Source organism: Triplophysa rosa, linkage group LG14 (assembly GCF_024868665.1).
Source record: "Triplophysa rosa linkage group LG14, Trosa_1v2, whole genome shotgun sequence".
Lineage (NCBI taxonomy): Eukaryota > Metazoa > Chordata > Actinopteri > Cypriniformes > Nemacheilidae > Triplophysa > Triplophysa rosa.
In genome coordinates, this window is record NC_079903.1 from 18,631,523 (window position 1) to 18,657,377 (window position 25,855).

Sequence of the window (25,855 nt, forward strand, 5' to 3'; positions counted from 1 at the left end):
CAAACTGTCTACTCAACAACTGCAAGAAATCATAATTGTAAAACAGATTTTGATCTAAAATAGTAAGTAAATCTCAGAGTGTGGCCAAAAATAAATTTGCTAGCAAGAGTTAACACCATCTATCTAGGATGTACCCTGCCTGTGGTCCAAGATGCTGAGCATTTTTCAACCAGTCAGAAGCAGGATGACTTGCCTGGGCTGGCAGATTTTGGTACAATACTAGTTAAACATATACACTTTTAAAAGTACTACAAAGCTACTTTTCAGAGAGTGGGTTTATTAATGTTTATATAGTCGTCTTTGTATACAGGAGAAAATATTTTAACATCAATGAAGTCTAAAGACACACACACAAGTCCTTGTAAGTTCATTCAAGGTGTTTAATTCAGTCATCATACACAATCCACAAAAGTCAGAAACATATAGAAAGCAAAACCTTTAAATAAGGTCAACTGGATACAAAATAGAAATCTGTGTTCCAAACAACAGATTTCCCTTTAGACATAAGAAATAAGTAAGAATCGTTCACTTGGGACAAATTCAGCAAAGACTATGAAAGAGATCATGACAGGGAAAGAGAAATGGTGGTGTTCGCAGACTTGACAATAGTCATACAATTCTATACACTTATGCATTTTAGCAGCACCCTTTGATATTTAAGGAGTGCAACATTTTGCACACTGAGTTGAACAACCATGTTTGTTGACCTTACATACCATTTCCACAAAAAACAAAAGGAAGAAAATCTGAGTTAAAGAGGAAATAACTCTAAATCCTAATCATCCCAGCACATTTTAATTAGATAAGTAATGAGAGTGCTGATATCACACAGGATTAAAGGGTCGCAGATTGCATAATCTCTAAAGGACGTGGCTGCAGGTGTTACCCTAAACCACATGGCAGAAGGTGTGATGGGAGGTCGCAATAATGCAATTGCATGTCTAACATCTGTTATATATCCATTATCAAAAAACTAAAACTAAAAAAACTAAAAAACTTGCTTTGCTGTTGATAACAGTTGTAGTTGGGCGAGACCCTTCTCTGAGGTCTTCTGAAACTGTCACTGATTGACTCGTCCTGTGTGTTTGATCATTTCTAAATTCTACAAAAAAATGACCTGAAAATAAAACTTTGCCTTAAATATCGCAGCAGGTTTGCCAGTAATTTACCGTAGACTTAATTTACAATTTTGTTTTACGCATAAACTTACCTATAGTTTATATATTTTTCTTTCATAAAACAAGACTAAGTATCTTAGGTCATTTTCTTGTTATGTAAATGTACCGTCATTTAAGAAGTTTAAAATATGTTTACTAAAAAAAACTAGAGAAAAATGCTTAGGAAGAATGTCATTTTTTGCAGTGTTGCTGTGCTTATAACAGTCTCTTCTTGCTCATTTTGAATCTTAAAAGTGTTTTAATTTTGATTCAAGTAATTGAAAACAGTACTAATAGAAAAGTAGTATTAAGTAGTAATTAAATCTACAGTTAGTTACTAGTAAACCTGCTGCAAAAACTACAGCAAAGTTTTACAGTGTACAGTTTGATGCAAGATACAAAGGATGTTTTCCCCTCTTTTCCTAATTCTACGTTTAGAAAACAACATATTTGCTGTAAAATACATTTATGTTAATAATATTAATTTAAATATGAATCCAGAAAACAGTAGTGACATTAGTAACTAAGGAGTTCACAGTACCGTAATAACATAGAAATGTTAGAAACAGATCTTTCAGCCTACACTAATGTCAGCGGTTGTAACTTCTAAACTTCTATGAAATGAGGCTTTTCTCCTTTTAGTTCATTCGATTCTGATTCCTAGTTTTTACAGTTTTAAATATAATCACGGCATAATTTAGAAAACAACAGATAAAACGCTTTGCAATGTCACAGCTCACGCAGGAATAAACTCTTATCACATGGCTTTTTGAACACGTACTTCTGATTAGTCAATCGCAACACTGAGCGGTGAATCATTCTTGTACCTCATCAACATCAGTGCAAATGACCGAAAAGGTGCAATGTTGTGACTCACCACAGTTTCTATGACTACTGACTGTAGTGAGAAGGTAAGAGATCACGAGATACATGATCTCGAAAAGACAGAACCTAAAATAGAAGTCATGTGACATTGTAGCTAAATATGTTTGTTGACTAGTCTATCGAACAAGTGACTTTAGGTTCTTCACATCAAGAATGATAACAAAAGATACACTGTAAAACATTTTTTTTTGGATGCCTTTAAATGAAAGTTCTGTCATCATTTACTCACCCTCTAGTTGTTTCAAACCTGTTTATTTTTTTGTTTCGTTCAAGACAAAAGAAGATATTTCAAAGAATGTGGAATCCAAGCACCACTTTCTTTGTGTTCAGCAGAACAATGAACTTTAGACAGGTTTGGAATTGGTGGTGTTGATGCTGCTATTGTCTTAAATTTAGAGCGATATTTAAACCTTTTTCTTTATAGTCTTTGTTGTGAACGGGCATGTATTAGGCTACAGATTGATCAAATATAAAGGAATAACATGTTGTTGTCTTCATCTTTCTGCTAGGCTCGTTGTTCGCTATGTTGTAACTCTTTTGGACAAATCTGACTATTCATTCTCACTATTCAAAATTCCTGTTCATTTCAATGTGAAGTTTTATCTAAGCATCTTTCTTTTCAGAACAGTTTAAGTTTCACATGACCAATCACAAGGTATTACATACTGTGATGAACTGATTTGTTGTCTGCAGATCCCTGGTAAGCAGAACGTCCCCTGATTTCTGTGACTTTTTCTATATATAAACGTTAGTTTTTAGGATTGGTGCCTTTGCACAGATCCTGAGTTACAGCGGTGTATGTTGACGTTATTTGTCCCGTGACGGTGCAGGTACGAGCGATGGATGATTCGTCTGCCCTTTTGCCTTTGCCAAATGCTAATCCAGTGTTTATACGGCGGCGTAAGCAGCTGGGAGTGATTAGAAGCGGCGACTCGTCTTATTCCTGAGAGATTAACGTGGTTTATACGGCGGGTGTCAAACTCTCCTGGCAGCACACGTGGGGCTGTAATTATCCCTTTACTCTGATCCTAGAAGAGTTTTTCTGTATAAAGGTAAAGATTAGGATTTGAAAAGCAAAATCTGGCCCTAGATTAAAGAGACGGCTTCTACACACAGTTTGCGACTATAAGCATGTCTACCAATGGCAAACGATATAAGCAAGGTTTAACTGCAACCAAATGATTGGTCGCAGAGCTTTAGAGGAGAACCTTGGTTGGCTTTGGAGAAGTGTGGTTAGGACACAGGCTTTTTCTACCAAAGCATTTCGGGACACGTGACTATCATTCAAAAGGGATTATCATTGGGATTAGAACGATTCTTTTGCCCGAGCTACCAAGGCATGAACTTTGCTTTGTTTTCATTACTTAATAGGTTTAGTTGAGTTGGATGTTTGGTGTCCTTGGCACAGACCAGACTGATGTCTGAGCATGTTTTGATTTTCTCTTAGTGCATATCACCTGAATCCATGTTTTTGTAATTTCCTGAAACACGGCTATCACATCACGAAGAATTTGTCTATAATATAGTTTATAAAATGTGGGCAAACCTTGAAATAGTTTTTGAAAGTACACTGTACATTGTGCACTAATTGTAGAAACACTAAAAACAATGTCATTTGAAAAGGTCATCTTAAAAAAATGTCACCTGAGACAGTTTTTGCTTATGCACTGGTCCACTTGCGTGTTTAATTGACATTATGACTTCATAATATCGTCATCTCATATTTTAGATATTGACCAATGGCAGTAGATTAATGTCATATTGTCAAATATACACGCAGGTTTGACTGAATCAATAATGTCTCCAAATATCATCAAAATCATTAAGAAAGATTTTTAGAAAGCAATTTTCTATAAAATTGTTGGCAGTGATATGGATAATATGCCTGTAATATAGATGTGCATTTTCAATTTTCTTTAGGTAAGGTAGGAAATAAAATTAGTTTTTGCCCATTAATGGTTTGTCATATCACCCATTCTTTCATTTGGAAAATATTAAGTCTGCTATTTACTAACTTGTCCCTGTTTTTCTGTTTCACAACAACAACAGTATTAATAATGATGATATAAAAAAGCAACAACAACTAAAAACATGCTTCTTCAAACCAGTAATCCATGCATTTACCATCATTTAACAGTTCATTCACTGAAACCCAGTTAGTTATAATTTGCATAATACAGTACTTTGGCAAAAAAGCCACATTTTCGGTTTCCCAGGCAATATTTTAAAGTCCCAACTTTGCTCTTTAAATACCCCTTTACCCTCACATTACAGCGGACGCACAAAAACATATTTCACAAATGATGTAATAAATAAAAAAAAGATAAACTTTGCATAAAATCACACAGACTGTAGTTATTTTTTTGTCTACTATCTATACTCTGATGTAGATTTGTTATTAAAAAATAGATTGAGAAGAGTGGATTTGAAGAAAAATCTCACTTGGGGAGGCGTCCGTTATTTAGATGTGAATTGTACTTAAAAACCATCTCCTTGTAAAGGATGTTTGGCCCTTTTATGCTGCATAGTTACAGGGGTCATGGTTTTGGTAGTTTTCTTATGTCAGCATAACAGCACTGGAAAGGCAGAAAGTACAGTGTGAGAGGATGAGATTGGTACCAAGATTATGGCTATAGTCCTTTATACTGGTCCAGATGTGTAGACCAATCTTCCTTTGGTATTCTCAGAGATTTGATATTTGTGCTTCATATTTTAGTTTTAGTGGCTCAATGCGCATGAAGTTGCACAGGAACCATTTTTAGCCATACTAAATATGATGGTCAATTTTTCGCAGAGATACTATAAAAGTTGTTTGTAGATGTTTGGGTCCAGTTTTGGGTCAACACTGACAAACTTATACAGTATTCCTGTATACTTCTTTTTATATATTTTTTCTCAGATTTTATATTTATATTTGGGGAGGTAACGGGGGTCGAAGCAAAGTTTTACCAGTTCATTAAGCAAACTTGACATGCATACAAGGCCTTATTAACTTAACCCATTTTCCATCTCTTTTAGCCGCCAGACATTTCTATTTAGGTGTGAACGACAATATCCGTCCTCACGCGGACTTCTGTTCTGATTTATAAATGCTGCAAAGTACAATGCATGTCAAACTTAATGCAAACACACGTTCCTGCAAAAGTCTGTGTATAAGACTTGCCGAAGCCAGGAAACATTGTGCTGCTGATAAAGGGCCTCCGAATTTTCCTTCTCACGTCACCCCTCTCCGTATCTCCGTATCTTCTCTGACAGTATTTTCTGTTTCTGCGGTATGTCAGCGAGCCTGTTTGCACTGGGTTCTGTCAACACTGTTTAGTGTGCGGGCAGTGTAGGCACAAGCACTTTTGTTTAGTGAGTCTACCGCTAACATCGTCTAAATAAGCAACTTAGTGTTGTGTGTGTATTTGTGAGAGATGCTACACCTTGCTTTAACTCACACTGACTGTGTAAACGAAGGCACACAGCTACATAGATGCATACAACCCCATGCACTCATCGTGGATCTTTTTCAACCGCCGAAATTCTTCCCAGAGTGAGTCCTTTCTTCCATCCACTCTCCCCATCTCAGAAAGTGCAACACATACATTATTTTCTATTCGTCTTTTTATATCATGAAGGCATGCCGATAAACACTTGACCAGAAGAAAAAGCTAAATTAACACTGTAAATGATTCTTTTTTCTACGGAGGGACACTGAACATCATGTTTCATTCATTCGACAGGTAGAGCTTTGTAAACATGCCTTTTAAAGATACCTTTATGCACATTTTTATGCTCAAGTCTTCTGATAGAAACCTCTGCATTAAAGTCCCAGTGAAATTAGAAATTACAATGCCTATTTTTTCATGAAATATTGCAGCGTTTATTGTAAATAGTTTATCAATGTGATTCATTCTCTTTTTAAAAATCGTGTGCCCTCATAATCTTCAGTTAAAATCTGAAAATGCACTTCCGTCCTGTAATGACTAGCCATCTTAAATGACATACTGTATGTTAGACGGCTAGGCGGAGCATCCGTTAACTCCTCCCCTTCAACTGTCAGTCTGCTGCCAGTTCCATTTTAAAATGCAACTGCTGTTTTTATACATCCAATCAAATCGCAGAGAAAGACGAAAGCCACGCCCACTATTTTTCCTCATTCAAAATTCCATTTCACTTGGAAATGCGTCAAAAGATACGGAAGTAAAAACGATCTCAACTTCCGGTTCACGGGGACTTTAATCTGGATGTGTGAAAATCTCTCTTATACTATTGACAAAGATCAACAGCTGGTTTGCTGATGTCCCCATTAGTTGAACTAAAGAATAGCCATCAGCAGCACTTTATTTTACAGTCCTCTTCTACATATAGATACTTTGTACTGTATAGGTACCAACCCTGAACCTAACTCGAACCCATATTGAAAACATGTAGATACCCATATTTCGTTGCATAAATACACTCTAAGTGCATTCTAGGTTCACAAAATACACTGTGAGTTCAATGCAAGTTCATTTACTGTAACATAAAGTGCAACTGAACTTTCTTTGTCCACAAAGCATCACTAGAAAGACGATTCTGGATGACCAGCACCAAACCAACAATGAGCCGGGACCTGCATGGCTGGTCTTTTCAGCAGGGTTGGCTCTCTTCCCAAGGAAAAAAAAGAATCCAAAATATAAACCATGTGCTAAACTACATACAATAATCTGAATATGAATGGCACCGACCTTCGCAAAAGATGAGTCATTGAAAGACGAACAACATGGAATATGGAAATTCTTTCAACTTTGGTCACAAACACACAAAGACGTTCATGCACCACAAGAGGGAGGAATGCTCAACTGTAACGCTAAACAGTGGGGGTCTTTGCGGAAGGACACGCTTTGTGTGGAGGTAATCGTCTTTTGTGATCTTTTACAAGAAGAAGCTAATGTTTGTTCGGTGATGTGTCAATGTGAAGGTGCCATTGCTGTTACAATGTTTAGACCCCCTCTGTTGTTTGTTTTAGGCCAATTCATTGCCAAGAGAGCAAACCTAAACAGTATTCTGCACTTGCTCAGCAATGGTTCAAGATAATGACCCTTCTTCATCTTCCCCAAGATGTACGAGTAAGAAAAGTGGGATGACAATCCCAGATGCTATCATTTCCATAACGTTGTGTGTTAGGCATCTATCACTTCCCACCTCTGCTCCTCACCCTTTCACTAGAGCATGTGCCCAGTTTGATGATTTCCAGATCAGAAGCGAAGAATTCCTCCTCTCTGCCTTGCTTCTGTGTGCTCCTGGACCCAATGCAAATCTCCTCAAACATTTTCACACACTGTCATGGTGGGGATGGTTTATTGGAAAGGGGTGTGGCTATGTAGAGACGCTCCCCTCCCAGAAGAAACATTTGCACAGGCACTCGAACGGCCTTGTCAATCTAGCGGCCCACCCTCCATTCCACTCCCCCGCTTGTCACGCAATATTTAAAATAAAGGGAGATCAGACGTATGCAGACTCGCTGGACTGGGTCCTGCCCAGGTTTGGAGGCTGCGACAGGTGGGCCATGTCCTTTTTGCGGATCTCACAGATGGACTTCCTGCGGGCTTGCACACCTCGAATGGCGGCTTTGATTTTCCTCCAGCCCAGGTGGTTGAGCTCAGCGAGGTTCAGCACAACGCAAAGTCCGCTCACTGCAAACATGAACACCAGGAAGACCGTCTTCTCGGTGGGCCGCGATACGTAGCACTCCACCTCTTTCAGGCAAGGATAACGGTCGCACTCGAAGATGCCGGGAACGCTGAAGCCGTACAGAAAGTACTGGCCTGCCAAGAAACCTATCTCAAGTGCGTTGCGGAACACCACCTGGATTATGTAGAAGCGGGAGATACCTTCCTGTCGACGTACCTTGGAGTTCTTGCCGTGGAGGAGACCTCTGGGTGCGTTCGGGATCTCCTTCACTTCAAAGCAGTCGGGTTCGTCCTTTCCGCTGTCGGGGTGCTGCACCAAGATACCGTTGATGTTGCGCAGTCTGCGGGTTCCTTCGCGGCTGTAGTCTCTCTCCGTGGCTGGGTAGAGGAAGGAGTAGCGGCGGTCCCGCTGTTTGGCCGACTGGTGCACTGAATAAGTTATGAAACAGAGACTGGGCGTGCAGACGAGAATGATCTGGAAGACCCAGTATCGGATGTGAGAAATAGGAAAGGCTTTGTCATAGCAGGCCTGGTTGCATCCCGGTTGGAGGGTGTTGCAAATAAACATGGTCTGCTCATCTTCGTAAACAGTCTCGCCTACGATGGCCACGATGAGGATACGGAATATCACCACCACCGTCAGGAGAATCCTGAGAAAGACATAAGAGACATCAATTAGGAATTAACAACAGAGGCAAAGAACCCCCAAAACCTTCCTCTGCTTCCTCCATTGACGTCATTTGTCCTTTATTTAGTCATTTGCTAATTAGCATTGCAGATGTTTGCATTTGCTATTCAAATGTATGTTTTTCCCTTTCAAGACCCTCTTTGCTCACGTTATCACAAGCGCTAATTCGGCTCTCTGGAGCTTTACTTATAGCTCCTTCTGTGCCATTAACTCTGTTAACATGGTAACCTGAACCGTTGATACAGTAACCTGTGTCATAGCACCTACTCACTCATTTGCTTGCGTGATCGCAGTCAACTCTCTCTCTTCTCTTTTTTCCCTAGCAAGTGTTTAGATTTTGCTCAGTGCATTTAGAGCTATTTCTGTACCAGTGCTGGATTGAGAGGGTGAGAGAGAAACAAAGAGAGAGACTGCATATGTTTGTGAGGAGAGGCAAGTTTTTTATATATTTTTTATTTTTTTAAATTTGCACATCAGTGAGTTTGTATTCAATAAGGTTGTAACCTGTGTATAATATTTGTTATATGCAGTAATTCTTTCAGTTTTGTATTTGCATTTGATTTTCTTGCAATAATTTAGTTTTTCCTCAATAAAAGGTTGTACATTTCAAAGCCACAAAAAAGCACCACAAAATGAGTTCAAATGACCACAAATTGTCTACTTTTGTTGTATGGAAAATAGTGATTTGGACATTCTGTGAAATATTTTTAGAAAAAAAAAATACTAATTAAAAAAAATATATTTAAAAAAATATATAAATAAATAATTGTCTGTATAGGGTTGTAATCAGACTGCTTTATAATTCATAGAGCAATTATAATATACGCTTCTTAATATAGTCACATAGAAAAACATGTTTGTCCCCACGTGGTGTGTCAAAAAACATTCGTTTTAAACAACATGGGGGGGATGTAAATCATGCCAGTATTCAGTTTTGGGTAGTCATTGAAAACAATCATTTGAAACGTGTTCTTCAAAAATCCTTTTTACCAGAACATCTCTGTCCTTATCTAGAAATCATCCATTCCAGGCAGGCAGCGGCTTTTACAATCTCATTCATTTTTAAATCAAAGATAGAGACGGCACTTGAGCGTGCTAGACATCCTAGACCTCAGAAGACATACAAACACAAGTCACAATCCGAAATACTCCAACCTTTCAGTCGTAGGAAAGTGTCTGAACAAATGCTGTACTCTACAGTTTCTTATCATATATTTTTTACATGGCTCGTGTAATACTTGATTGTAATTGCGTCAAACTGCTGTTGAATTTTATTTTTGCGTAGTGATGCTGAATGGCATAACTGTCCATTGCCCAACACAGCATTTCCTGCTGTGTTGGTTTCTTAATACTCGTATAATTCTGCAGGCTCTTTTTCCTTTTTCTCACATACTAAAGTAATTTAAACTGTGGTAACTATGTAAAATAGTTGCATTACACTAAATAGGTTATTTTGATGTATGTGTTTTGTTCATTCTGTAAACTATAAGCATTCAATGCTGTAAAGTGAGATTTCATTGCATGTTTTTTATGGTTGTGAACTAGGCATGTAATTGCCAGAACATTTATCCAAGTATACAGTATTATTGTCGTATTAAGTTGTGTTGAAAGGTACTAACAATAATGCTTTTTAAGTTTTAGTTACTTTTTAAAGTTAAATAAAAACTTATATTAAAAAATAATTAAAATATGTTGAGCAATGATAATAGGTTATTCAGGATTGCTGTCTGTGTAGGAAGGTGTCACGTCAGCTGATTGGAGCCTCCAGTTCCGATGATGAAATCTAAATGGAATTACGCGTTAAGTTTCCTGCTCCAGATGTGAGGTCAAAGCGACCGGTTTTAATCTGCACCCATCAGATGCAGTATTCTGTATCTCCAGACCCTGCAGTATCAGCTCTCTATGTACTCTTAAAGGGATACTTCACCCAAAAATGAAAATTCTGTCATCGTTTACTCCCCTTCGAGTTGTTACAAATCTGTATAAATGTCTTTGTTCTGATGAAAACAGAGAAAGATATTTGGAAGAATGCTTATAACCAAACAGATCTTGACCCCCATTGACTCCCATAGTAGGAAAACTTACTTTATCATTTTTTGTTCTGTTGAACACAAAAGAAGACATTTTGAAGAATGTAGGACAGCAAACAGTTCTGGGGCACTTTTGACTACCATTGTATTTTTTCCTATTATGGAAAAAACACTTTGTGATAGACAAAATCAAAACAGGTTTGAAATGAACAAATAATGCTTACAGTATAGGCTACTCCACGATGGTTTTTCTCCACATTTCTCTGCCTGCATGAAACTCAAGCCTGCGCAAGATTAAAACGATTTTTATTATCTAAGCTGACTTTGGTGTGTGTAACGAGGATGGAGGATTTGTTTTTTTCTTTTTACAACCCTTTGACAGCACAGTTAAGAAGAATGCGTTATCCTGGTTATCGTCGTGGGCAGGAAGATTGAAGAAAGCCCATGGAATGCTGGGAAATAGAGAAAAGGAAAAATTGTGCAGGGAATTGCACTTTGCATTCAGTAGGCAGACACACAACACTGACAATAATGGAAGATTTTCTCAAATGAAAAATGTGCCAATGTGGAAAAACCCATCAGAGGATGAATTGTATAATAGCTTGAACACACAACACCCACAACCTTTAATCGAGAGCCAATAGAGGGATTCTTGCATTAAGAGTTCCCTAATGCCATCCAATAGTTTTAGATTATGTATTCCCCAACCCCCACCTACTCCACCTACTTCTCCCCTTCATCTTTCTTTTCACACTTTTCATTTCTTTTTACACCTGCTTTAAGTTTCTCAATGTACCTCAAACTCTCCTTCTCTGAGGATTTCGCCAGCACACTTGCTCTCATCAAACTCTTTTTAAAGAAAATGAGAGGCCCAAGTCAAAAATCCCGTTAGAAATTGAAGGCCGAAGTCTCCGGCTTGGGTCTCTCCTTTAATGGCATATGGCATGACAATGTGCTAATAAAAGTAATAGCACAATTCTCTTAAACAAGATGTGTAATTTAGTGTGAAGTGGATCTGTAAAACTTGTAAATACAGCTTGCTGCTGGCAATAAACATTTATAGCCTCTCACACTTTATTGCCCAAATGCGACGTTCCTTATTCAATTCTATGCATCAATCTGCACTGGAAGCACTTTTTTGTCAATATATGTGAAGACCTGGTGGCCCAGCGGCTCGAGACACGGCTCGTTCGAAAGGCCAGGCCGAGACCTTTCCAACGACGCCACGCTCGAGGTTCTGCGACTCCGACACGTAGATCGATGACGCCCGGAAGGCAAAGCGGTAGACCCGTCTCCTTCCGCCGCCCATATCTCCGGCCCCCGGGGTCGCGGCGACATATAGATATTTGACATATCGCATGTATAACAGCCTTAAATGACACCGATAGCATACTTGTGTTGTAGCAGCACAGAGATGTGAAGATGTTCAGCCCATTAGGAAAAAAAGATGCTCCACAAGTCCAACCCAAAACCTCCCCCTACCAACGGTACCCGCAGCATCACTTTGCCTCCCTCTGCCTGTTACCACGGCAACTAACACAGGGCAGAGAGCTCACGAGAACAGGGCAAATGAGATCGAGAGAGTAAGAGTGGTTTTGTGTGTTGTACTCAGTTATGAGATAAGAATCTGATATATTGAGGTGCAGTTCTCTATTCAGCCTCTATTTCAGTACCAGCAGCGTGATATTTAACTGGCTCTGATAGCGGCAATTACACGAGCGCGGTGATGACTTTGATTAAGACAACATGAAGCAGCGGAGAGAAACAAGCGTTCCACTCCACACGACGGTTTCACGCAGCTGGCTCTTTGTGCTATTTTGGGAAAGAGACAAAAATAAAGAACACGAAGAGCTGTGAATAAATCTATTTATTTTTACTGTCTGAGTCACTGAAGGCTAAAAACTCAGATTTAAGACTCAGTTTTAGCATGTGTCATTATCTGCTGAGCTACAGCGTATGACTAGTTTTACATCCGCATAGCTTGCCATCACTTAAATTACTTCAATGATTTATTACATCACCATGATGTAATAAATCTCTCTCTCTCTCTCTCTCTCTCTCTCTCTCTATATATATATACTGTATACACTGATGCCATTCTGATTAGAAGAGTGTTTTAGAGATAAACGATTTACAGACCTGTATATTTGGTACATTACCATGGTAACCACGGCATTGGCAGAATAGTTCACAGATCGTTGAATAATTAAAAATGAAATTTAATGAGCACGCTGCCATATGGTCACATTACAACCTCGGGCATGTGCTCCTTTCAATCATTCAACAGTCAGTCAAATATTTTTTACTTCAATATACAGTATGTATGGTTTAAAATATTTGACTAAATATACTGTGTATAAAAATTAAATATACCCAAGATATAAATAGTTATATTTTCAGACATATTTTGAAATTACTTATCATGGAACAGTATGTAGTGTACTCATTCCAGAATTATAAAAGCAGTATGCACTATGTATTTCTATGAGGTGTGTCTGTACACTCTTAAAAATAAAAGGTTTGCTTAAAAGGTTTTTCACAGCGATGCCATATAGAAGAACCATTTTCAATTCAGTCAAAGGTTCTTTAAAGACTCATCTCTTTCTCGTCTTTTTATAATCCAAAGAACCTTTTTTCACCACAAAGTACCTTTTGTGAAACAGAAACGTTCTTCAGATGTTAAAGGTTCTCCATGGAACCAAAAGGTTCTTCTATGGCATCGAAGAACCTTTTGAAGCACCTTTGTTTAAGAGTGATTGTAACCAAAAACACACCCAGTACACTTGCAATGTTTCACAGAAGTGTTTCAGTTGTGAGACTGCGCTGCTCAGCGTTCTGGTGACATCATTGTCAGGTTATTACCATCCAATCACTGGACTAGTATTTTTGGTAAGGGACTTCACATTTTCCTTCCACAGACCCAGCAGAGATGCACATGTCCTTACATAGAGAGAGAGAGAGAGAGAGAGAGAGGGAGAGAGAGAGTGGCCAAGCTCCATATCTCTCCTCTCGAAGCAGAAGGACAGAGGGTAAGAGGAGAGAGGAAGGTCCCCACGCACAGTTTTGTGCCAGAACGACCATCCGTTTACCCGAACTGACTTCCAGAATTGTGCTTTACGCACATATGCGCATGCGAACACAGCCACGAGTCGGCAGCAGCAAGAAGCCACTGTGCCAGAGCGCTTGGAGCTGTTTTTGTCTCAGCAAGATTTGCGCTTTTGCTTGAGGGCTCACATAAAGCTCTTAGAGATGTTTGTTGATATGTGTGTGTTAGTGGCTCTTTGGTGATGCTGTGTTGGAGTACGTTGCATAACCTGGATTCTGCCATTAAGGGTGCCTTGTCTTTTGCCCTTTATTGTTTTAATTCTACTGGTCTAAAAACCACATGCCTTCAGGATTAAAACCACAGATGCATATTGTGTTTGTGTGTGGAATTACAAAGGATGTGCAGGCGTTTTACACACTGATGATGTACATTTACATTTGTGGATTTGGCAGATGATTTAATCTGAAGCGATTTACAGTGCATTCGTTGTAAGAGGCAAAATGTATACATTATATTAGTATATGTGTTACCTCTGGAATTAAACACATAATCTTTGTGCTGCTATAGAAACACCATCTGCCTTTACAATTTCTGTGTTCCTTAAAAGTATTATGATGTAATAAATAAAAAGTATTATTATAACATAATAAATAAATATGAATGAATGAAGTCAACATCCATCTCAGGTTCGGCCGCATATTCACATACATATTCAGACCAACCGTTGGGTAATAAATGAACTTGGGTTATTATATTAATGAAAACGACATCATAACCCTTGAAAGAGCAATATCAAACGTTTCCTCTGATTGTTATACGTAGTGGGTGAATTCGGTTATAAAAAAACGGGAAAGGGTGTAATCCAGATTAAATCTGAAGATCTGGTTAATCCTGTTCCACAACCCAGCCAAAAGCCCCAGCACATGCCAGTATAGTTTCAGAGATCGTCAGCTGGCCAACTATTATTAATATAAAAATTGTATTGCCATTATTGTAATGTGAAAGAAACATTGGTTATTCTTTATTTAAAAAGTATTTATTTTTTGTTATAATACTTTCTGAACTGCATTGATGCTCTATTAAAGAGATGAAAAATAATGGAAAACGTTTCGAAACATTTCCAAATGCATGGGAGTAAGGAGTGTTTAATGGTAAAAAATATGCTTTAATTTTCCCAAAATGTCAAATACTGTCAATTTCACACTACATACTAACATGAAAACTACCTTTTTTAAAAATAATTTAGATTATCCAAAGCGATTTATTCAAGGGACGCTTTTTCAATTCTGGTCCAGAAGAACTTCCTGTTTCAGTTACACAGTTCAACAAAATACAATCAACAGAATATGTATAACCGATTTAAAAAGTGAAACAAATATTTTAAAGATTTAATTATATCTAAGATTTAAAAAAAATACTAATAATAAGTGAATAAAAACTGAAACCGGAAGTGCTGTGTTTACATCTTGCAAAGTGGTCTATATGTTAGCGTATGTCTGTAAATTGACTGTCACTATTAAAGATAGTGACAGCTTTTCTTCATGTTGGCCATATTTGTGAATGCATTAGTGTGTCTGCTTATTAACACATAGCACAACAGAAGGCTGTCTGGCCACATTAGGATTGCTTGGCTCGCTAAATCGTTGTGTTAGTAAATGAAGACATAATGCTGGAATGCATCTTTGTGTGTGTGTGTGTGTGTGTGTGTGAGATTTCTGCGTGTGGTGCATATGATCTATTATTTGATAAGCTTGACATCATAATTTTCAAACGTTTTTTATTCATTTTCCACACAGAAATTAAAATGTTTCATGACAGACATATAAGATCTTGTTATGATGCCATTGTGAACAGGAATCATGAAAATAATTTATTTGGTTGCTTTTCAACAAGCACAGTTGAGTGCCACAGGGATGACATATTTTTGTTGGACAACCTGCAAGTTAATGACACACCAGTTTCCTTGACTAAAAGCCTATGGGGTTTTTCTAATGTAAGTAGGCTTTTGCAAGATCAGAAAAATAAGCTCTATGATTTTTTCCATAATTTCGATATAATCAAATAAATCAAACTTTAAAGGGGTGCTGCAACGGTGTGTCATGCATTCTGACTTCTTACAATGTTAAACGTGCTGTCTTCTCATGCTTAACATGGTCAACTTGTCAAAAAACGAGTTGGGCGTATTACGTAGTATTTCTGTGCTCAATACACTCCCCCAGAGATCGTACAGGTTTCGGAAAGTTTTTTTTCGAACATATAAAACTGTTTTGTAACAATTTTTCTTAGTCCCTTATTGGACAATTCTCCTGGAAAAGCACGCGGCACGCGGCAGCAAGGAGAGCAGGAGAAGGAGCATGCGCAGACGTCACTTTCACTTGTGTGCAGGAGAGAGAGAGAGCATACGTTCGCGAAGTTCAGGTGCTTGTTTGTTCACTGCATTTGGGTGATGAATGTTATATAAATGGTGGATATAACGCTGGATTTGGAGATCGTTTGAAACTGATATATGGAGCCGTCCCAGCGCAAAAATATGCCGGACATGAAGCGCATGCGGTGAGTGAAACTGATGTCTGTGTTTTGTTGGCAACGGGTGCGCACGTGCTTTAGTTCAGCCTTTTAATGTAACTGTAAATGAATTTTTCGTGACTAAATTATGTTTTATAAACGCTCACGTGTAGGTTGTTGTTAAAACGCCGTAGGTCAAAGAGCATACAGATCACATGACCATAAAACATGGCGGACGCAGTATGTCCACTCATACTATATAGAACGTACTGTTTTAACGGCCGATAGGTGTACTTATTCAAATTCAGTACGTACTGTCACAGTATGCGATTTCGGATGCAGCCATTGTCTTCTTGCTAAATTGCTAACTGCTCTAAATGCTAACTGGCTTCCGGGCTTTGCATACAAAAACACGCCATTTCTGCAGCACGCTACTAAACCACAGAATTTTTTTTTTGTATCATAGCACTGCTACTGACATTACATTTGTCCACTATCTTTTCTATCGCTAACCATAACTTACCCCTAAAATCAGAGGGAAATGATGAGTGAAAAACAATGGTCTAGAAGCACCTATCCTGGTTGTAAAATTAAGCTTAAAATAAACTGTAAATTTATTTCTGAAATCTGATTGGTTGATTTAAATGTTGTCTCAGGGTCAACATGATGTTGCCCTAAGGACATCAACCACTTGGCAAAATCCGGATAGCCAGCTAAGGACTAGCACATGACCAACTTAAACCAGCACAAACCAGCAAATCAGCATCAAAACATACCAAACCATATGCTGGTTTTTTCAACAGGGAATAAACAGCAAGAGTTGTCAAGTATGCAGTATGCGTAATTAATCGTGTATGTTGACTCCAGAATATTTATTAGTTTCCTGAACATATTAGGACACAGGCATGTTTTACAGTTGTGAGTCATGTCTTTTTCTTTACCTTTATCTTCTAATTTATTTTTCTATATATTTTCTATTGTTTCATAAAACAGAAATTTCTGGTCCTTCATTCTGATGGTTGAGGCACATTTAAAGCCATTGTAAATAACATAAACGTGTGACCGTATTACATAAGTATTATTGTGCAAATGTGTATTTAATTTATAGTGACTCTTATCAGAATTAATATATATATGAATGCAATCTATGGGCAATTCCGTGAAAAGTTTTTACCAACTGTTTTTACTATGCTAACAGCAGAGATATCAACATTTGGTGGTTCAAATACCCATGTGAGGTCACTCGTCAAGTTTTTAAAGCGCATGGATTTTCAAAGTCAGGTAAGTGCCCTTTTTACGATTGTCACATCCATAAAGGTACATATTCCATATAAAATAAGTAACTATTTTATGTTCTATAAAGAGGTATCCCTTCTCCATTCATTGGGTATAATTGCATCATGTTTGTGCAAATTGTTTTTTAATTTTAAAGAATTATTTTTGGCATTTTTGCTTTATTTGTACAGTTAAGTGAGAGAGGGGACAGGAAGCGATGTGGGAGAGAGAAGGGGGTGGGTTCGGGAAAGGACCACGAGACGGGAATCGAACCCGGGTCGCCCAATGCGTGACCGCGACACATGCCCACAAGGCTATCGGCTCTGACAGGGTTGTGCATTTTACTTATGGAAGTGCATGTCACTTCCATAACGCATGTGTATTTCCCTTTTTTAAAATAGAAAATGTATTCATAGACTGACATTTTTCTAATGTTTAGACTCTATCAACAAGGATTTAGTAATATTCGATATATTCGTAACAAATACATTCTCTGAGCATTTTTATGTCACATCCATAATGCAAAATGTCACGTCCATAATGCTGGAATTGGCAACTTTTGTGTTCCACTGGAAAAATATAAGGCTACGGGGTTTGAAATGTCAGGGGTACTGTGATAAATGTCTCTCTTCATCCATCTCCTTCCTATCGTGTATAGCCTAAAGCCTGTTCTGTTGATATTTTAATGCAGCCATTTTTCATAATGTCTGTCTACAGCGTATAATCCTGCTGTAAAAGATATTGAAGGCTATTGTGTCTGTGATACATTGGTGATATTTAACTCGGATGAAATCTGCGTTGATGTTGAGTGACAACCGGTTTGATGATTTTAAAATGCGTGTCGTAACACATCTCCTCTGGGGTTATATACTCATTCTCTACGCCACTTTTGATGCTCATAACCAATATAGTCCAAGCAAGACAGCCACACAGGCAATGAGGGAGCAAAAAATGATGAAGTGCGGAAAGAGAGGACTGGAAAAGGAACACGGACAACAGCATGCAGTTCAGGAAGTCACGGTGTGACTCACGCACAAGTGTGTGTGTGTGAGTGTGTGTGTGTGTGTGAGAGAGCGAGCTGTAATGAATCTGTAAGTGCATGTTTAAATATGTATCGAAATGACATGATGTGAATAAATTATTGAGTGGTCGAATAAAACAAACATACGATTGAATGCTGTGATCTGAGCTAGTCTACAAACCTTGCTGCCCAGCATGTTGTGGGCGGTTGGTACATTAGTGCGCTGATGTGAGGCTGCTAAGTAGTCCTGAACGGTTGCTAGGCAGTTCCGAATAGTTGCTAGGTTGTTCTGAATGGTTGCTATGTGGTTCCGAATGTGTGCTGGTGCTCACTGGTCTCGTTTACCTTTTTACCTGTCAAGCAAGTCTGAAAAAGAGAGTAATGGTAACTTTCTTGCCTCAACTAGCTTCGAGCTTACTATATACTTACGGTGTATCTGTGTGATTAAATAGGAACCAGCCCTAACACAGTGAAATTGTGTTTAAATATTCAGAGTGAAACATCCTGACACAAATATGGAGGGCGGGACTTGAATTTGTACTTTGGGAATTGATTGGATTGTTGGAAATTGAAAGCCTGGCCATTGGACAGTCAAACATAGACAAACACTATTGTCCTGTCCTCACCCCGAGACATATGTCAAGCAGAATATTTTTGATTAACGATTATGCACACTATTACAAATAAAGGTGCTTATAAGAGTCTTCACAGCGATGCTATAGAAGAACCATTTTTGGTTCCACAAAGAACCATTCAGTCAAAAGTTTTTTAAAGAACCATCTCTTTCTTACTATTTTATGATCTGAAGAACCTTTTTTCGCCACAAAGAACCTTTTGTGAAAAGGTTAAAGGTTCTTTCTCTTAAAAAAAAGGTGCTTCAAAAGGTTCTTTGATGTCATAGAAGAACCTTTTGGTTCATAAAACATAAAAAAATAATGATGCACATTTATGGGGCAATTTCATGCAAATGTAATTTAAGATGAAAAAAAATCTAGTTTTTACCAAAGGGGTTCACCATAATGATACCTATAATACCAGATGTCAATATTTGGTGGTTTAAATACCCATGTGAGGTCTCTCTTAGTTTTTAAAGCATTTTTTGTTTGTTATTTAAGCACAGCTTTCCAGAGTCAAGTGAATTTTTTTACATCCATAACAAAATTGTCACATCCATAACGGTCCATATTCCTCAGAAATAGGGACATGAAAATTTTAATAAAATTTCATGTTTTATAAAGTGCCATCCTTTCTCCATTTGTCGGGTATTATTGCTTTTGGTCTGACCATTTTAATTCAGAGAAATCCTATGTTGTCTCTCATACTTAGACACTAATGTATAGTATAAATGCAATGTAAGTCGCTTTGGATAAAAGCGTCTTTCAAATGCGTAAATGTCAAAAACGTGCATCTTTTTTGTCACATCCATAATGCATGAACATTTCTTTATATCAAAATAGAAAACATGTGCATAGACTGATATTTTTCTGATGTCTGGACTCTATCAACAGATGATTCTATATTAAGTTTTGACTGAAAATGTCACATCCATAACGCTGGAATTGCCTTATTGTAAACATTGCAATATTCCATAAAAAATTTGAATTGTCACTATTGATTTAATGATCTCGACACTCTAAATCCACAAATACTGTAAAATAAAGGGCAACTCAAAAGTAATGTAATAATGTTCAAAATTAACAATCAAGGGTTTTGTTCAATAAAGTTCAATACTGAAGATCTTTTTTGTGGTCCTGCAATACTTGGTAGAGTATTGAAATAGCAACGCAAAAGGTTCGATCCCATGGAACACACATACTCATTAAAAAGATATTGAATGCTGCAAGTCGCTTTGGATAAAAGTTATCCATGTAAACAGGTTTTATATGGTTACGCTTTTTCTCAGGGTGTCCTTGTTACACTGTATTTACACAAATAAATACTGAGTGAAACCAATAAACAATATATAGGCCTACTTCCTATAAGGTTATAGGCTTGGTTCCTTGTATGCATATACATTAAATGTACTATGTGCAAATTATTTATTATATAAGGGATAATGTACAGGCAGCTGGTTGTTATCGCAGAAATAAGCCCCGACGTGTGATCAGGTCTTGTATCACACTGAAGGTGTTTATTTCGTGATAACAGCCGGCTGCTTGTACATTATCCCACTTATTACACGGCAACTTGCCACATGAGAAAAAAACTGGACATGAAATGTGAATTTGAAATATTTGAACAGCTCATTTTTACCAAATGCAGACCTTCCGCGAGGAAAAGCCGTTTACTTTCGGTTTTAAGGTAAGAAACGAAGTTCAAATGTCACGAACAGGCAATTTGGTTTAATCATTTGTGAAAACAATGTCAAATATGATATTGAAAGACATATTTATAATTATTTTTGTGTAATATTAAACTGTACCTGTCAAAATGAGTTACAGCATCCGGGTCACCGTTTGTTATTAGTTTTGAGAGGTTGTTATCTGGGATTAACGAACCTGCAAATGTCGCGACTGGCCAATCAGAATCAAGCATTCCAACGAGCCGTGCAATAAACATAAATGACTATAGTATGTACATATAACATTTTAAACAAGGATGCTGTAAAATAAAGTAAGAATAGTAGTGGCAATAAAGTAAGAATAGTAGTGGCAAAAAAGTGTGCACGCTACTATTAGTGTATTTTTTCCTCAGCAAAAACTTGCACTCATGGAAGCGTTTATTAGACGAGGTGTCATCCATAACATCAATAGCGCTTTACAAGTGAAACGTCTCACATTAGGATAAACAAACAAACAACCAACCCATGCACACCACCTCAGTAATGCCAAACATAATGAATGAAACTGTCTCATGAGACTGAGGCATTCCCTGTCAAGTGTTGAGTAATTCACCATTGGCTGCCAAGCAGCCTGCGCTCAGTGAAGTGTGAGCGTGGGGCAGCGGCTGGTGAATGAGATGCGATCGGGGCAATCATTCATATTCAGCCCAGCGGCACCTCGGTAAAAGTGTTGCTTTCTTGCTGGCCTGCCAAATCCCTGCCAGGTTGCACAAAGCAGAATTTCAAGGCAAACACCAGGCGGCTGAGATTGGCGGAGAGAAAGAGGAATTCAAGTATCTGTTGCCATGGAAGCGATGCATATTTTGGGTCCTAGCACAGCAATGAACTGCAGGTTCAGCAAAACAAGTCTATTAATAGATGCCAGACACCGCTGGATGAGGTTGTGAGAGCGGTACAGGCATCACTTACAGTACATCATCTCTTTGAACGATTGTGAGCTATAATGATTGGTACCTGAATTGCCTGAATGCTCAACGTCAGTGGATGGCTTTTTGGATGCCTGGTATCATTGCACACTCCATTTCTACTTGCTGACTGCCTTAATGCACCCTTCTCGATTTCTATGTATATTCAGATAGCAAGTTTTTTAGAAAATACCATCAGAGACTGAAAGGGACCGTACACCCAAAAACGAAAAACTCACCCTCGGGTTGTTCCAAACCTGTATAAATTTCTTTGTTCTGCTAAACACAAAGGAAGATATTTTGAAGAATGTCCGTAACCAAACAGATCTCATCCACCATTTACTGCCGTAGTAGGGAAACTAAATACTATGGGAGTCAACGGGGGGTGAGATCTGTTTGGTTACTGACATTCTTCCAAATATCGTTCATTGTGCTCAACAGAACAAAGACATTTTTACAGGTTTTGAACACTCTGAAGGTGAGTAAATGATGACAGAATATTAATTTTTGGGTGAACTATCCCTTTAAGTATAAGGCACTAGCACTGCATGGTCAAAGCGACCTCGTGGCGCTAAAATGTTTAAAACAAACGTCTTTGAAAAGATGCAGTGTTTGGTTGAGCTAAATCACAAAAGACATTTGTGTTCAGATCAGAAGAGAACAAGGGAATTGGTGGGCTAAACGTCAAGAGAACATAGCATCACGCGAGCATGTCACTTGAGGTCTCGCAGGCTTCAGCGGTTCAAACACTGGATCTGCTGAAGCTTGAGATTGACCAATAGGAGCTCGCACAGCTCGGAGGATTAATTTAGAGCTTGGCTGTAAGGTCACTCTGTCTCTCCGCCATAAGCCACCATCATGAGCATAAAACACCATACAGTAATACCGCATATGAAAATGTAATTCTCCCAACTATCGATGTAATTTTACGTTATAGAAACATCTTCTGGTTTATTATTTTTTTCTTCAGGCTTGAATGTAGACAGTTCTACTATTACTAATATATACCAGCTGTATGGTTTATTTAAAACATTTCTCATTTTAATGAACATCATAAGTACTTCAATAAACCCTTATATACAGTATGGATATCACAGATGCAATTCTGCTGTCACCAAACTATGTTCTTTTCCCATTTTTATTACGGTATTGCCATGCCGTTTTAAGGTGTTTCAGGTGGTTTTACTTTGCTTCCATGTACTTGCTAAGGACTGTATCATTAGTCCAACGTGTCGTGGTTGCTAAGAACGTTCTGGGTGGTTGGTAATTGGTTACTGTTGGAAGAAAGTGAAAAGAGCTAAGCATGTCAATAGTAAGTCTCTGTAACATTCTAGTACTCTTTCAGTCCAAGCAATCTATTGCCAGCTTTATTAATAAAAAACATAAATATGATCGCTAAGACGATTGCCCCTACTCACCAAGCCAGTAATGGTTTCTCAAAGAAGTTTAATACTTGAGCTTTGGGATTTTGAAAAAAAACAGACATTCTCACACTCACACCCTTGGTTGAGCCAAGTGGACATGTTGGGTTGTTCAGACAAACAATACAATATATTTGAGTATTGTATAATATGGAGCCATGTTCAATTTTAGTTCCGAAACCAATTTTAGTACAAATGGAGAACAAATAGTACAAATTATTCCCTTAAGAAAGGTCACAGCTGATGATCACTAACCGACTCATTACATTGATTTTCCATTTCTTACCTTCCGATCATAGTAGAGTGCTGTTGCACGGCGGCCTCCAGGAGGCGCTCTAGAATGGTCCACTCTCCCATGACTGGATGCTGAATGCATTCACAGGTCACTGGACACTTTCTTGGATGCTCACCGATCCTTTACGAAGACCTCTGAAAGAGACTCCAGTTCCCGTGGCCTTAGAGGAAATCAGAAGCAAGAGACACAATGTCCTACAAATAGCTCCACTGATGTGCACCCATGGTTCCTCTTCACCTGCTTTAGCGTCTGTATAGGTTTATGTGCTTTACCTCCTTTGGGCTGAAGTTCCCAGACGGCAGTTTCTAGGCGAGAGCGCAAAAACCGAGGGCTGTGCTTGTCCCTGAATGCCCTGGCATCCTCAAATGCTTCAACTGTCTGAGCTATCTTTCCTGTTCTCCAGCGGCACGGTTTTCGAAAAACGTACACTGACAGACGGCACCTAACCCTTATGCTCACTATAAACACACACACAAATGTCCTCCTTCTTGATCTACGCGTGGTCCACCAGGCACGTTTTCTACTGGTCGCGCTGGCAATCAGCCTCGCTCGTTCACACAAACACTCTCTGATATAAGCGAGCACCGCCAGTTGCGCATCACACATCTGGAAAAGTCATGCAATTTGCACGCTTGCACTCTGCCTGATTTGCACACTGTTTAGTTTTGGCAAGCAGGCAGCAGCCTCTCCAGCCGTGATTCTCCTCCACCATCTCAGCCAGCATTATCTTCCACTCCCTGCCCTCTCTCCTCCCGCTCTCTCGCTCTGCCTTCCTCTAACCCGGCTGTCACTATGAGCCTACGTCTTGTCACACTCTCGCTTTTGCCGTCCTGTCCCTCCCTCCACTCTCAGCTCACGCTCTGTGGATTCTCTCTCTCTCTCTCTCTCTCTCTCTCTCTCCGTCTCTTGATGTGCTTAACTCGCTGCAAGCCTAATGTGATGGTGATCTTCACTTGTGAATTAACCCTGTTCATTCACCTTTCAGTCCACAAGCCTCTTTCTTTGTTTCGCTCTCTCTCTCAGGCACCTGGCTTATACGTGTGTCCAGAGGATTAGTGAGAGAAATCATCGCACTACCCCCCCCTCTTAACTAAACACAACACACAAAAGAAAATCCTCATTTAATCTGCAAACCTGCTATTACCCCGTCTCTCACAGATGAAGGAAAAGAAGTGTTGAACAAATAGCAAGATGGAGAAAGACACTCAATGTAAGGACTTTCACCTCACCTTTACAAAACAGAGTATAATTATTAAACGTTTTTGTATGATTCACTTTGTAAAAGAGTAACCAGTTCCTATAAGATCAGGCTGTCATTGCACTATGCACAAAGCTTTAAACAAAATAGCGGCTTCACATTATCTTTCCACGACAGAGCAGCCATAGTTAAACACAAGAGCGGCTTTAAACAACAGAGTAACTTTACACAACAGAGCAGCCTTAATCCTTTATATCATATTTACACAACAGAGCAGCTATAAACAACAAATCAGCTTTACATCATGTTTATACAAAAGATTGGTTAAATAACAGACCATCTTTTTACACTGTCTTTACACAACAAATCAGCTATAAACAACAGAGCGGCTTTCTACCATCTTCATACAACAGATCAGCAATAAACAACAGAGCAGCTTTAAAAACAGAGTAGCTTTACATCATCTTTACACAACAGAGCAGCTATAAAGAACAGAGTAGCTTTACACTATCTATAAACAACAGATCAGCTATTAACAACAGAGTAGCTTTACACTATCTTTACACAACAGAGCAGCTACAAACAACAGAGTGGTTTTAAACAACAGAGTAGCTTTACCATCTTTACACAACAGAGCAGCTATAAAGAACAGAGTAGCTTTACACTATCTATAAACAACAGATCAGCTATTAACAACAGAGTAGCTTTACACTATCTTTACACAACAGAGCAGCTATTAACAATAGAGTGGCTTTAAACAACAGAGTAGCGTTACACTTTCTTTACACATCAGAGCAGCTATAAACAACAGAGCGGCTTTAAACAACAGAGAAGCTTACACCATCTTTACACAACAGTGCAGCTATAAAGAACAGAATGGCTTTAAGCTTTTGATGTGTATGTTTGTTAGTGGGTGTGTTATTCAGTTGTTTCAGCACACAGATGACATGCCTTGAACCAAGCCAAGCGGCTCACAACATTGCACGATTTATTTCAAAATAACAGAGCTAATATCACATTATACAAAGGAATTATAACTTTTTAACAAGGTTGAGCTCATGGTTGGTCTGTCTTAGAAGCTTTATAAATGTAAATTATTGTTGAAAAAATACAGAACACAAAACTAATGTTATCTTTTTACCTGCATGAACAACTGCATCTTAAAGGGATAGTTAACCCCAAAATGAAAATTCTGTCATCATTTACTCACCCTCAGATTGTTCCAAACTGTCTTTGTAAACACAAAGGAAGATATTTGGAAGAATGCTTGTAACCAAACAGATCTCATACCCCATTGACTCCCATGGCAGTGAATGGGGGATGGTTTATATTGTTTTCACAATCGTTTTAGGTACAGTACAGATATCACTATCTGTATGGTATGCAATATGTCACACTTAACCCTTGTGTTGCGTTCAGGTATTTACAATA

At 38.5% G+C, this 25,855-nt stretch overlaps 1 protein-coding gene across 1 annotated transcript; it reads right to left on the bottom strand.

The window, feature by feature from the left end:
* Positions 1 to 365: 365 nt before the first annotated feature.
* Positions 366 to 24,193, bottom strand: LOC130565080 (gap junction delta-2 protein). The gene is made up of 3 exons (XM_057351631.1): positions 23,499 to 24,193; positions 23,218 to 23,386; positions 366 to 8,349 (listed from the first exon to the last, which is right to left on the bottom strand). The coding sequence occupies exons 2-3, from the start codon at positions 23,286 to 23,288 to the stop codon at positions 7,512 to 7,514; spliced, it is 909 nt and encodes a 302-aa protein (XP_057207614.1). The 5' UTR covers positions 23,289 to 23,386; positions 23,499 to 24,193; the 3' UTR covers positions 366 to 7,511.
* Between the last annotated feature and the right edge of the window lie 1,662 nt (positions 24,194 to 25,855).

Coding starts and splice junctions, on each gene's coding strand:
- LOC130565080 (XM_057351631.1), bottom strand. CDS start 23,288: ATGGGAGAGTGGACCATTCTAGAGCGCCTCCTGGAGGCCGCCGTGCAA. Junction 8,350..23,217: donor CACTCTACTATGATCGGAAG/GTAAGAAATGGA, acceptor TGTCTTTCTCAG/GATTCTCCTGACGGTGGTGG.